The sequence below is a fragment of the Lichenostomus cassidix genome, chromosome 2 (assembly GCF_008360975.1).
Source record: "Lichenostomus cassidix isolate B80296 chromosome 2, HeHo_3.0, whole genome shotgun sequence".
NCBI lineage: Eukaryota > Metazoa > Chordata > Aves > Passeriformes > Meliphagidae > Lichenostomus > Lichenostomus cassidix.
In genome coordinates, this window is record NC_139482.1 from 19,008,394 (window position 1) to 19,023,779 (window position 15,386).

A 15,386-nucleotide genomic window follows, 5' to 3' on the forward strand; every position below is an offset into this window, starting at 1 on the left:
GAGTTCTGTGGCCCCAGAAAACATATATGGGTATATAGAAAGATCTATAGATATATAGAAAGGTATAGGTTATGGTTACTGTATGAGGAAAAAGTGAATGAAACCCAAAACACCATCAAACCCAAACCCAAACCAAGAAGCCCTGTGAATGAAGCCAGGCATCAATGTGCTTTTCTGTCTGGAGTCTCAAAAGTCTAATAAATGTCAAACAATTCAGCTTTCCCTGAATGAAGGTATTAACAGAAATACCATCTACAGTGCAGATGTCTGTTTTTATGCAATTTGTAGGAGTTTAGCAACTTTAAAACTTGCCAATGGGTTTAAAATTAAGCAGGCTGTAGAAATACAGTAAAGGAGAAAACACAAGCACAGCAGGAACACTTAAGCCTTCAAGCTAAAAATGACGATCATGTAATGCAAGTGGGTATTATGGAAGATGACATTTTGTCAGGTTATTTAAAGTGTAAACACTGTTTCAAGCTATGCCTGGTACCACAGAGGATGACAATCAAAATCACAAGGCACTCCAGAATTCCTCCCCAATATCTTTCTCATGGAGGCATGGGCTGACACAAGTTTCAGCTCTGTGGGAGGCCAACCTATTCAGCAGAAATATGGTTTCCTAAACACGCCAGTTTCCACCCTCTGTCAACCACTCAGCTAAATTTATCAGTAGCACTCTGGTCAGCACTCTAGAACCGACCAGAATTGACCAGAGGGAAATTAGGTCCGATATAACTATCAAGGTTAACAATAAAAATACTTTAAAAAAATAAGTATATATACTGGAGTGTCACATAGATGAATCACATGCTGAGCTGATATTCAAATCCATGATTCATGACCACTCTTGATTTAGTTCAATATATTTCTAATTGTACAAAGACCTTTCTTTGGCTTCTCCCTCTTGGAACACTAAAAGAATCAGTTAAAATCCCTTTCAAATGCAAAATTACAGAAATATTTAAGTCCTCATTTCTCAAATAATGGACATACAATTATGATTCCCAAACCTTAAGAATCTGGATTTGATTAAACATTTTATTAACATACTGGAATTTGAACTGTACAAATGTAAAATTAATTCATAGTTATAATTATAAATCTCTTTCTGCAACAACAGAAATGACAGAAGACTATATATAATCATGGTTTACTTATGTATGGATTCCATTTTTAATATAAATTTACTTTCTGAACACAATTGTTTTAATAAAAGAGTTATTCTGTGATGAGTTAATAATTCATATTGCAAATTCTACAGTATTATGACACATTTTCAGATTTTATAACAAATCTTCAGGCAAAGAGTTACAATCAATATTGATCCTGTTTTATGTTTATGTTTTCAAGGAACTACATAATTTCTCCATGTCTTCTGCTGCTGCACCATAGAGAGGATTTGGAAAAGAAGTAGCATTCACATCATCATTAAATGGATACTAAAAGGAAAAAAAAATATAATTATATTTAAAAACCAAGTGATTCAATTAATTTTTTTAAATGCCCATACAAATGGCTGTGGATTCATTATATTTTAACATAATAAATTTTCTAGCAACATATTAAAGAAAACAATGAAATCTCTAAACATTTTTAGACCAGACTTTAGGCTGATAAAAGTTAGCATAGCTCCACCAAAATAATTACCTGCCACATACACATGATCAAGTCATTGAACATATTTCTGCTTCTGTTTCCACCTTCTTTTCCCTTGTCTCCAGGGCCCTTGCTCTAATATACATTTTGAATTATTTTATTGCAATCTGTGTACAATAGTGCAATTGCAGTGGGTCTTTAATTTTGGTACATGGTATGGTGATTTCCTTTTAATTCAAGGAAATGGTTCTAATTTCCTTGAATGAGGAATGTATGGAAAAAAAGGTAATATGAACCCTTCAGGTAAGGATTTCAGTAGTTCTAAACATTTTTTCAGCATCTGCCGAGGCTGAAATGTATTGAATTAGTGTATGGTGTAACAAGTGGCTCTGATAAGCAACATTAATAAAATTGTTATTAGGAGGTCCTTGACAACCAATTCAGTCTTGGTAATCTTTCTCAGATTTCCAGAGGTACTAACATTATAAGTACCAATACACCACTGACTTTAAGTGACATTTTCCCCTTTCCTCTGCAAATGAATTCCCTTTAGTCGCCCAACACGTAGCCTAGAAATATGCTATTACATACCTCATGCCATGGAGAAACACTGATTTGAACAGCAGGTGAGGTGGCATAACCAGCAAACTATAAAAAGAAAAAAACTGCTTCAGAATATTTTTAGTGAGCTGCAAAAGATATATTCTGCCATGTGTCTGCCTGAGTAACACACCCTATGGATCCAAAATTACAAGGCAGCATTATGAGCAAGAGTGTAGCTATGCTAAGCCCACATGGTTTTTGTGTTCAGAAAGGTCCAGGAGAATTGTCCTTTATGAAACTCAGAAACTCCCACAGGTACATAACTTGTGAGTATTCAGCTGGAGATAAGAGGTTTTGCTCACATTTTGTCATACCTTTTGATTGATGATACACCATTCAGATTTAAGTCTCAGCAGACTCAGAGAAAACTCATAATTTCTGCATTCTTTTAAAAAGAAGAATTAGTGTAAACATGTATTTTCCCAGTCTTAGAGAAAATAGAGGAAATTCTGGTACATGGCTGGACTTCAATCGCAATGCCTGGGGCTGTCTTCCATGAAAATGTCTCTCCTGACTCTGTGCTTCTGTTTTTCAACTTGCTATTAAATGAAGCCTGTCAGGAATCTATTTTAACTAAAATAAAAATGTCCTGATAAATTGGACATGATTGTGATGGGAATGTTTCCAACTTGGAGCTCTCACAAACTCCAACCTATAAGTGAATTCATTTGATCTAATGTCTCTAAAATCAGGTGTAAGGACCTTTATATAGAAAGTAAATGGCATGTCATAGTTAATCCTATTCAAAGCTGCAGTGGAATCTTATATTATTGACTGTGCAAAGGACAAGGAAGTTTTATTTTCTATTTCAAACCAAGCCTAGCTTTTTCAATGCTAATAAGGGTAGTATCAAAATGAGGGCAGGAAGGATATTTTAAACATTATTTTTCTTTTTTTTTTACTCCAAGGTGCATTGTCTATATTATTTTTAATTATAAACAAAATATCAGAGATTTCTTTATTTTAAATCAATCATATATTTCTTATTAAATGTAAGGCATGAATTTTTTATATCATTGTAATTTGCTAATTAAATCTTGCCTTCAAGCCTCTTGCTGCAATATGTTCACTTTCAGATACATAGTTTATTCAAAATTTTTTTTGTTACTCTAGAAATCCCTTAATTCTGACCAGAAAATGGTGCTAGGGAAATGTGTGACCAATCATTTCTTTAGTGTCAAGGTGAATTTTACGGTGATGGAAATCGTGATGTACATTTAAGGTACTGGGAATGATCCTAAACTGTTTTATTAAAGTTAAGTGAGTGTGCAAAGGCAACTTGGAGGCCAAATAACGCAGCTTGTGTTTTTACAGTTGTTTCTGTGTTTTTGTTGTTGGGTGTTTGCTTTGTTGGATAGTTTTTCTTGGGTTTTTGTTTGTTTTTTTCCCCAAATACAACAGGAGACAAGTCCCAGTGAGCTGCTTCTTCTCCATGAGTGGGTAAATATTTAATCCAAAACTCCTTTTTTTTTTTCTTCAAAACATCAGCCCATAGTCATACTAGTTATAAACACTGAAAGTCAACACTGAGCTGATTTCAAATATTCCTATGTTTTGAAAATGCACTGGAACTGATCTGAGTACTGAGTCAATTTTTAATTCTCATTTCTTTTATTGAACAGCATTCACTGAGGGATTACCCTATTTTGATGGAAAAACTATTTGAGGACTAGAACCTCACATTTTTCTGAACACATAGAAGCAGCTCTTGCTACTTACCTTTACTTTCCCAGATGAACTAAGGCCTTTGTACAATGGATTGGCAAATGAAGAAAAAGCAGTTTTCTGCACTTTCCTTGAGAAGTCAAACAAACAAACAAACAAAAAAAAAAGAAAAAAGGAAAAAACGTCCACCATATCACATAGGTTGTCAAAGAACCAAACAGTTTAGGGTTGAAAAGAGCTGAGTCCAAAAAAGTAGGTGGCTAAATATATTTATAACTGAGCTGTACAAAAATTAATTAAATTAAACCAATATTTTGTATAAATAATGTCTAGGTTAAAATAATATTCCTTCATTTGTTGCTGCTAAAAATGTTTATGCTTTTGGATGTGCTCGGAGCTATTTAGTATTTATAAAATACAGGTATAATGCTATACATTAAATAAAACTTGATATTACCTTAAAAATTGCATTGCTATAATTTGTTTGCATGGGATGAGATCATGTTGTTTTCGTGTTCTGCTATCACACTGACAATTCAGTGATTAACATGGTCTTAGGCTCCAAGTTCAAGAACATGTTAGTTATTTAATTATTATAAGTAATCTACTTTTCCAGTTAATTGGGAAAGAACCTGTATTTTGGGTGAAAATCATCACTATTAGTCTTAAAGCTATAGAAGCTGCCTGTACCTTTTGGTACAAAACCAGGAATAAATAATCACTCGGGGTATTGAAATGCAAATTTTTCATTAATTAACACAATGCCTTAAACAATTTATAATAGATGAATGGGAAAAATTTGCTATTTATGGGTCTCATGTCCATTACTTCTTCTAGAGGTTTGAAGATATACTTTCCTGAGAGAGGTCTTCACATATCCCATTTTTATTTTTGAAGCACTTATGACCTGTGCAGTTAATCACATTTATTCTGCAAAAGCAGAATGGGGATGGAACTTGCAGCCTAATTTTTTTTTCCATATAGATGACTTGTTTTTGATATTCCAAAATGCTTGAAATCACAGAATCATTTAGGTTGGAAAGGAACTCTCAGATCACTGAGTCCAACCTTTGAGTGATCACCCCCTTGTCAGCTGGATTATGGTACCTTATGAATTAAATCAGTGCAAGAAACTAAGTTTGCATTTTAGACTAAACTGACTTGCCTTCCTAAAACTTTTCACAAGACTTTCAGAAAGTTGTTGCCTCTAATGCCAATCTCATAATTTAGTTTGATTACCTGACACAACAGTGGGGAGAGCTAAATATTTTAACCTGATGATTTTAAATTTATTCTTAACTGTAATAAATAATGATATTTTGATTTTTTTTTTTAGTTAGCTTAGTGAAGCGATGACATATTAGATTATTTATATGCCTACTAAGTGTACATTTGCATCCCAGTCACAGAATCACAGAAGGATACTCTGCCAAACTGTGGGCACCAAAAGAGTGCTGGCTGAGTTCTTCAACAGCATGTTTGTGGTTGCTGTGCTTAGCGCTGAAATTGGTCCTGTCTGTGTGTGTGAGGTTTTCTCCAGCATTAAAATTGAGTACAGCAGATTTCAGGTGTCTCCCCACTCTAGATCTGCATCATGAAAAACATATGTGCTGGTCACCTAATCTTAGGGATAATGGGAATTTTATGGCCCAAAATATGGGCACTGCTTGAATTTATACACCCCAAACTTAGGTGGAAAAAGAACTTTCTAAAGTTCTCTCCTGTTCTTAGGAACATTTTTGCCAAAGCAGGGCTCTGAAAGTACATACTACCTTCAGTAACTTATGTTACACATGCATATGACATATATCAACACATAGATGCATACAGATGAACGTGATTATACAAACATATATATGCTTACCCCCTGCTTATAAATGCAGCAAGCAATTATTTCTAAAGGGATATCAATAGTTATCCTTAAAATTTCTGAAATATTTTCAAATTACTTAAAAGACCTTCAAGAATATGCAAGTGAAAGTTTAATCACACGTTTATACCAGTGTCATAACCTATTAATTGCCTGAGGTAGTAACTGCAGTAAAAAAAGGAAAAAAAAAAGTTAAAAAATTAGCAAATACTCAAACATGTGGGTAAGCTAGTTTAGAGAGAACAGGGTTTTCTAACATAACCAGAAATACCACAATAGGAAAGAAGTTTAATCATCTTGGGCTGACGTAACATAGGGCATAGTTTTGCTAAGCTCATCTGCATTCTTTAGTAGCAAAAACTACTGCCTTGTCAGAGGTTTCTCCTGTACAATTTCATAAAGACAGGAGGAAGTTGTATGCACCACAAAATATCCACCAGTATAATAAATAGACTGCTGAGTAACATCATTCTTGTTAATGGAAAATCAAGTATCTAGGTTTCATTTTTTTTTTTTTTGGATGCAAGAGCTCATAATTTTGTACTTTTCCATGTACCTTTCAAAGAAAAAACCAAATCTTTAATACAGGCCAAAGATTTTTTAGGAAATACAGTACTGGAGGAATGCTTATCATCTGATACAAAACAACAACAAAATCCTGGTAGACCAAAGATTTGATTACAATTAAGCTACTAATTAAAATAATCCCTTAAAAGAATTTTTATAGATGTGCTAAAGATCCAGTTCTAAACAGACACTAAAACTCAAGATCCTAATTTCAAAGCATATTTAAAATCTTTGCAACTAAATTTAGGTTTGCTGAAGTAGGCTGTGTTTTGCACATTGCATGAAAGAAATAGGAGGCATGATGCAAGGAGAGAAGACTTTCCAAAAGCTGCATCTAAAATAATGTACAAGTCATTTGGATGTTTCATTCAGCTGTTAACATGCTGTCTGGGTTTCCTAAGTCTGTACTATGTACCTTTTGAGTCACTTTAGGGATTTTTTTTTTTTTTTTAAATCAGTCCGTTTCATCTTTCATCTTAGTGATCTTGAAGGCTACAGACTACAGAGATTGGCTCTGTTTCAGCATGTTACCTCTTGTTTCTACGCAATTGTTCCTGTGTGTGGTGGTCATGAAATGTACATTTCAGGAAAACTGAAGATTTCTGACTACAGTACTCATCCCTCAGAACAAAAATATTCTACAGAAGAATGAATGGATTTGGACAGCAGCATTAGACTAATACAACAATTCCCAAACAACAGTTATGGCTGATGCTTCCAAATTTTGGTTTACTTTTTCCCATAAAACTGCACATTTCCCTCCCATTATACATGAATAGTATCTGTCTCTGTTCCAGCTCACAAGCTGAAAACGATTCAATAAATGTCATTATACTTTCATTCTGTTTATCACTTTGGGATATAGGAACAGAGGCATTGCCAGCAATGACCTCTGGCAGCCCTTCAGATCCGTTTGGAGAGCTTCCCTTGGAATACACCACCCGTTCCCCCACACCAGCCCTCCAGAAGGGTATGGTCTGATTGCACAAAGTCTGGCAACACAAACTGGGAATCATCATAATTATAAGTAAAGCTTAACTATGGAGAAAGGCAAAAGCACTGAGCTTGTTTAGCCTGAAGAAAGCAGCCTGTAAGGAGGCATGACAAATGCCTTCAAGAACAGAAAAAGTTTTCTACGAGGAAGAAGGGAATGATCTGTTATGTCCATGGTGAATATGAATGAACTTGGATTATAAACAGACATATCAGCAGTCAGAAAATAAATTTCTAACAGTAAACTTCTTTCGACCCAAGACACCAAGATAGCCTGAGGATGCCATCAAATTCATGCTGCTAGAGGTCTTTAAATACAAACTCAGGAGTGATACAACTGAGTCTGTGATGTGGCAGGATGAAAAATGGCCTCTGCGGGTCCTTTCTTCCCATGATTTTCTATCATTTTAAAATATTTTCTCAGAACACCTCAGCTTTTCATTCTGTTGCCTGAAAGGCAAGATACATTGTTGATATGCTTTGGGAAATTTAATGTACTGTGTTCATTAAGGTTGACAGGACTGATAATAGCTGTGGTACATTGGCCTTGCAGCTGATGGCACAGATCAAGAATAGGAAAGAAACAAACTGAAAGGATCCAGGGACATTCACTGCTTTGGAGGCAATAGCAATAAGGCATACTTTGCTAGGCAGAAAGTCACTTTTCATATTCTTAATTTTAGATTACAATGAAGCATTAGAAGGCAGCTGCAACAAAATGGAAGCTAAAATGAAGCTTTGCTTCAATTTGGTCAATAAGGACAGATGTCACTGATGGAGTGCAGTAACTGGCAGCCTTCCCTTCTGGATTAGGAAACATCATCTCTATAGCACAAACAGGAATGAGAGAAACTCACAAACTTCCCTGATTTGGGGTTTCTGTACAAAAGTTTCACATGTCCCCAGCCGGGGACTGGGAAGTATCTTGAATTTCTGAATGCCATCATGGTAATGAAGTGTGCTGCTGCCAAACCATGGAAGGCTGCTTTTGTCCATTAGGAAGTAAACTTATATGACGACTTCCAGTAACTCCCACTCAGTAACAGCAGTGTTTCAAGCCTGCAGATCAGAAATTGAATTCTGCAAAGGAGAAGGAGAAGGAGAAGGAGAAGGAGAAGGAGAAGGAGAAGGAGAAGGAGAAAGAAGGAGAGAGCAAAGGAAGTGGGCGATCCTATGTGGGTTGAAAGGAAGTTTTAAGGCACTATTAATGTTATTAGAGAAGAAGAGGGACAAATGTAACTTAGGGTCTCGCTGCTGTTAGTGACAAATTGCTAGCCGGCAATTGCCTCAGGGGTTCCCAGCCTACCCTTATTGCCTCCTCCCTGGTTTTCTGAAAAAAAAAAAAAAGGGTTCTATTGAGCTCTTAAACTTCTCCAGCTCTTGCACACATTCCTAGACTATTTCCATTGAGACTTAGATGGACCTGCACACCATTTTAAGATGCCATGGGAGCTAACACCTACAACTCTTAATGTACCTCTGGAGAGCCACTGCCAATGCCTGCACGGGTGGGTCTATACCAGTAAAGCAAGGAGATGCTAATATAAATTTCACAAAAACAGCTAGCAAATGAATTTATCAAAAGGTAGTAAATATGGTCTCCACTGTGTGAAAGCTTCCCCAGAGTGAGTCAAGTGCTTAATGACTTTAAGAAAACAACATGTCTCAGGAGGGCTGAAAGCAGACACAAGTGAAAATTAACTGCAGGAAAATATCATTTATGTGCCAGTAAATTCCTCTCATTCATCAAATCCCTTAAAAAAAATCAGGAGTAAAATCTCACGCCTCTGTGTGGTGCTGTCACATTGTACATTTTACACTTATGCAAACACAAGTCACTTCTTATTATAAAGCCTTATCCTAAAGATCCAAACTTCAGTATAACAACATTGGTTCCATCTTGACTAGTCACTTCTGATTACTGATTAAGCAGTTGAAGAATAACTTGCCTTAATTTACTACTATGTTTCCAGCTGTGATTTTTGTATACCAAATCATGGTAGGCACTAGGCAGTTGAAAAGGAAGAGGCAAACTGCCTGGATGAACTTATCTTCTCCAATTCAAAGTTTCAGATATCATTATTTTCATAATTTCACAATTTCAAACAAATTGCCATTTATTAGCTAGATTATTTCTTAGCAAGATGCCTATAAAATGCATTTCAATTTACATGCTAAGTCAAATGTGATTAAAAACAATGAAAATAAAAATTTTTATTCTGCAGTGTGGGCAAAAGGATTTGACAATCTCAGTTTCTAATAGACAAAACTTGTAATCACAAAAATTTCCATCATCATAATTTACCTTTTTGGCAGCTCCAATGAAAACAATCAAGACCAGAACAAGTTTTGTTGTGTAAGCTTGTCTAACCCTCTCTTTCACAGCTCTGAGTCTCTGCATATCAGGGCTGTGGTATACTCTTAGAGCCATAGTAAGAAGGTCCTCATTCATCCCTGTTTTAATACATACCTAATAGGACATTCAAGTGTTTAGCATCATATTGCAACATGGTACGAAAAAGACTGCTCTTTTTTTTAGCATATATAATTACAAGAAAAGAAAAAAAAACCTTAAATATTGATATGTGGGTAAAAGAGAGGTGAATGGCAGTGCAGTAACCTTTAAGCAGACATTTATGAAAGAAAAAAGTAGGAGGGAGCGTTGAGAGCACAGAAGTAGAGTGAGAAACAATATTTTTTAAATTAAAACATCATCAAATTTGTTTTGAGAAATTAAACTTTTTTTTTTTCAAAGATAATTATTGAAATTAGGAAAAGAAAAAAATCCAACAGCTCTTACAATACAGGTAATCTTGCCCTTCTGAAATGCTTTTCCATATGTATGCCTTAGCAGGTTGCATTAATGTGAATGAACTAAATCTTAAAGCCCTGTGAAATCAGATAAGGAAATGTTATTCCTGCTTTAAAGAGGAGGAAGGAGATGTAAGGACAGCAGGTGAAACTGTGCACTCAATTAACAGCAGCACAACCAATAAAGGCTCCTGCTTCAACATTTTGCTTCTGTGTCCATAGACAGCTCTACCTGTCAGGGGAGCATGCAGTGATAGCAGACGACAGTGGCAATAATGTCAGGACAGGAGTCTGCATAGTACAGTGGATAGTTTGGGAGATAACAACATCCCCAAAGAGAGAAAAGTCTATAGCAGAGAACAAGTTTAAAGGAAAAGAGACAGCTTTGAAGATGAATTCTCAGAAGAAAATGAAGGCTGAGCAAAATCTAACAACACAAAAATGGACAAGGAAATGCACAGAAGGAATTGCTGAAAGGGAGGAAGGGACAGTGCTAGGTACTTGCTGACAGAGAAGCATCTAGCAGAATAAGTTAAGAGATGGGCTGAGAAGCATCTAGCAGAATAAGTTAAGAGATGGGCCGAGAAGAGATGGGCAGAAGAATGCAGAAGTTAGATGAAAATAAAGTGAAAAAACCCTTAATTTAGGGAGGAGAGAAAAAGCAGAGATTTTTCAGAGGGATTACAGCAAGGGCTTTAAAATAAATCTGTGAAATGGTGAATTGTCAGCTAAAGGCATATCCTAAAAAAAAAATGATGTTTATAATTTAAGAATACTTATACAATGCTACAATCAAAACATTCTAGGCAGTCAAGCCATTGCTCATTGTTTCCAGACTGGGGTCCACTAAGGTCAGCTTTTGTTGCAAAGCTACGTTTTCTGCTTAGTGTTGCATGTGAAGACAGACTGTGGGGAGATTTAAAAGTTGAAACCAATGAGACTGGGCAGTTGGCCATTGCTCTGTGCTACACTTGTGTCTGCTACACACAAAATAAAAGTTTCACTTACGTGTCTGGCACTTTCTTCTTCAAAAGAAAATACAAGGCAGCAGCTGTAATTTTAATCAGTAAGAAACCGATACCCAATCCAATCCAAATATCTGCAAAATCAGAGCAATCAAAGACAGAACTAAGTAAAAGGAAGGACTCAAAGAATGGATTGAAAGATATTTCTTTCTTCTTACAGACCTACCATTTTGTAGGAGACTTGAAGTTGGAGGCTGAAGAGGCTTAGCACTTATGTGGCAACGATTTCCTTTCCATCCTTCTCCACATCTGTGAATAAAAGAAGAATTTTTGAAAAAGGGAGAAGAAAGGATCATAAACAGCGATGAGCACAGAGGAAATGCAAATGTTTTGAGCACTTTTGCCAGTGAGTAAAGCTCATCTAGCAATTACAAAGAGCACCATCAAAGTTAATGTCATGAAATGCGAGAAATACACAAAACAAACTTAGGAGAGACAAAACTAAAATAAAACTAAGTTCAAAGATTAGAATTGGCTTTTTGTCCACATTGCCATCATATTGTTCTCTCACTGCAAAAGAAATTGACTAATTCCCTGAATCTGCCATGTGAGGGTTAAATACATTTCTGAGTTGAGGAACTGGGACCCTAATGTAGAAAAAGACATACAATTAGAAATGAGAAAGATGTTTTTCTCTCGTCACCTAATTTGCCTCTTGGTTTTTCTAATCGTTTGTAAAATTGATACCTCTCCAACAAATACCTGTTTGTAACAAAAGCTACGCTTGACTGTAGCCATGTATAATTATTCCAAAGTTGCTGTTAGGTAAAATTCAGTCTTGATTTGAAGTGACCAAAATACAAAATATCTGACACAAGCTTTGGTGTTTTGATTTACACTTGTGGCTTGATGGTTTATCACGTTCACCAGAGAAGTCTATATAATCTGTCACTTTAATTTTCCTAGATTAGGGTTTTGTCTACTTGCTTTCATTGTGGCCTTATCTCTTCATGAGAATGAAGGGATCTTGGACAACTAGGTGAGGGTCAGCTGCCTTTGCTGAGCCATACCCAGTTTGGGGAATCTCAAAATGACTGCATTGTAAAAGGGTTTTTAAGGGGATGGCAACATAATGACATTTGATTTTCAGGCACCCCACATGGTGATCGAACCCCACCCTGAGTGTCATGATGGAATGGCTTCTACCAGCTTCCCAATTATATGCATGACTGGTGATTTATTAGCTTCATAAATTTTGACCTGTTTTTTAAAGGGAGTATAAGATAGAAGTGATGGTAGTAGTCCAGTTTCAGTCCTACTAATGTCAAATGCATGGAAAAATCATTTCACTTATGATTTCTCTCTTTACAGTTTCACAAACTTGTGAGCTGGATTGTATATTGAGATACACAATTTGTGTGTGTAACGCCACAATTTTTTCTATAGTCACCAATTTTTATAATGTAAGTTTGAAATTCTGGTTTCCTCTCTTAAATATGTAGTATGATACCTCACATATGCACAATTAAATCTTTGTATGAAGGTTTTTAATTTGAACATGGGAGAGAGAACTTCACTCTGTTTGCCATAGTTTAGCACATGGTATTGCCTACATGCCTTACCTGAGCAGCTGCACACTGAATAGTATTCCATTTTCCCAGAAAATGACCTAAGAGTGGTGGATGTGGGGAGAGGAAGGGTGGAAGCAGCAAGAATCTGTGGCTGCAATGACAATTACAATCCTTAAAGGATCAGGGCATGTCAGACACCAGATCAATATCCCAGTTTCAGACATGACAGGAAGGTGACTTCACTAAAGACCAAAAGAGACTGATGCAGGATTTGTTGCAACTCAGTGTCTGATTGAAAAACTGTGGACAGAGACCATGCCAGAAGGGAAGTACCAGCCCTGCTCAAACACGGAGGGCAGAGAGAGATTTTATTTAACCCATTTACCCCACAGATGAGTTTTCTGTGGCTAAATGGTTACGTTGTTCAAGGTTAGTAATTGATATAGTAATGAATCCTAGCTTTAGAAATGGGAGCCAGTAGCATATCCTGACATGCTGTCTTTAAAGAAAAAATGGTATAATTTCAGCTGACAGGTCTGGTTGAGCTGGAGACCCATTGTTTTCAGTGTCTGAAAATACCTGGTCTCTTTAATCCTCCTTCTTCTTCAGCATACTACAAAAATCCTGTTGTTCATAAGCTGCTCTTTTATGCAGACTGATGAACTTATGAAAATGTCAAATTGCAGCTGGGCTCCTACCCAGTTCTGTGGATCCATGTAGAAACAGTGCAATCTGATGGTAATCACCCATCAAAAGAATTTTCTGATTGCTCTCAATTGTATAATTTCCTTTCTCCTGTTTACCAGATTTTCTGTTGAACTAGATATGCTTTTAACCAAAATTGGCCTTTGCCTTGTCACTGCAGAACTTACTTGACTGCAAAAAAAAGAATAAGAAAATAGATTTGCAGCTGTGGACAAACACTACTCAGAGTGGCAATGAGAGGTTCTATTCACTGGTTTGGAGACACCAGGGCATAGCTCACCTCAGAGCTGCAAAGAGGTAATTCTCATAAAGCAGGTGAGAGTACTGGTAGGAGTACAGGAAAATTCTTCTACACAAAAATAAGTAAATATTTCTTCATATGCTATGTTTCCATTTATTGATGGACTATTTACACATATTCATGCTATGTTTGAATTTTGGGTAAAAAAAGTATCTTTTAGTTTATCTTCTGATATACACATACAGGTTTTATAATCAATTGTACACTCTCTTGGGTTGGCCATTCACTCATCTTCAAATCTCTGAATGTTACATGACACACACCACTTAGGAATCTGATATCAGACTGTCAATGTGTAATTTTGGCCAGTGAAATGATTTTCCACTGTGTCCATCTAGGTTGTTACCATAAGAGTCACTGCCATTGGTCAGGAAAAAAAATAAAAGGGTAAAAATGGATTAAGATGGTGCAAAGATAATCTCTGGAACCTGGTAAATTATAAGGACAAATTCAAAAACAAATAGATGGGGAAAATATTGTAAAGCATAAAGCATGGGGACTATTTTATAGGAAGAGGGAGGAGGAGGCAAGGCAAAAAAAGATGAAGATAGTAAAGATAGCATAGTGAATCCTTAAAGATCAGGATGGAGAAGCAGTGCTAAACAACAAAAAAAATTGAAGAGTGAGTATATCAGTTGGTTAAGTGCTCCCACATGTATCTTCACACATTGATTTATTTGTTATTTTTTAACTTTGGCAGGGGATCTTAGCAATCATCCCTGCCACTGAGGTAAAACATAAGACCAAGAAAAATCTGGGTTAGGATTTGGAGATTCATTCAACTCTTTATGAAGTTTGGTTGTTCATTACTACCAAAATTCTATTTTCTTAAGAAAAAAAAAAAAAAAAGACTAGAAAAGTAAGAGTTGCAGCTTGTTGAGAAGCCTGCAACTTTCAGTGAGGCTCCAAGAAAAACATGGGAAAATTTTTCATTACTGTACTCGGCTCTCAGCCTCTGGCTTTTAATGAAGCCAAGCATTTCTGTGCCCAGAATAGAGAAAAACTCATCTTAAATGCTAAAAACAATCTCGTTTCATAGATGTCTTGCAAGATTTTATTCCTTTTACATCTATTGTCTGTAGAGACTCTAGCTGACTACAGTGATAGCTGTAGTGGAGAAATCACTCTCTAATTGAGAGGACAGAATAGAATGAGATTTCTGGCACCAATATCTGCCAATAACTTAGATTAGAGAAGATGGTATCAGTTCTTGACCTTGAAGGTAAATAAAATAGAAATAATTTTTGTCAAATTACTCCAGTTATTTCACTCTACTGTGAAATAGTACTGTGAAAAGCTGAAGGGTACTTTCAAAGCAAACAAATATTTAAGGCATGGTCTTCTATAGGATAGTTGGAGGTTTTGATAAGAAATCCAGAAGACTGAGAATCTTTTACAGCTTTGAAAATGCTACAGCAGTACGTATTATTTTATTTTTAACAAAATCCAGAAACCATTGCAGTCCTTAACCAACCAATCGAACTACTTCAGAAGCTATGCAAAACTTCTATGCCAAAACACAGAAAACCTATTATCCCTAAGAGATGAGATACATCTACCCCCTTGTCTGAGCCTGACTCTCCGGGGCCTTCTGCCTGGGCAGTCCCTGGCAGCTGTGTGAGCTGGGTATTGAAATGAGGTTCTTCTCATCTACTGACATTTCCTGTAGGCTTCTCATTCTCTCCACTGCATGTAGTACTAGGCAGTTGATGGAAAACTGGAAGAATCCCTCTTTT

At 36.1% G+C, this 15,386-nt stretch overlaps 1 protein-coding gene across 1 annotated transcript in view; it reads right to left on the reverse strand.

The window, feature by feature from the left end:
- Positions 1-1,027: 1,027 nt before the first annotated feature.
- Positions 1,028-15,386, reverse strand: part of MALRD1 (MAM and LDL receptor class A domain containing 1) — a 229,886-nt gene continuing 215,527 nt past the window's right edge. Inside the window, exons 37-41 of the mRNA XM_085050566.1 lie at positions 11,300-11,382; positions 11,117-11,207; positions 3,922-3,997; positions 2,191-2,247; positions 1,028-1,442 (exon numbers count right to left, since the gene is read on the reverse strand). Of these exons, the coding sequence (XP_084906692.1) occupies positions 1,341-1,442; positions 2,191-2,247; positions 3,922-3,997; positions 11,117-11,207; positions 11,300-11,382 (409 nt within the window). The 3' untranslated portion in view covers positions 1,028-1,340. The remainder of the gene's footprint in view (positions 1,443-2,190; positions 2,248-3,921; positions 3,998-11,116; positions 11,208-11,299; positions 11,383-15,386) is intronic.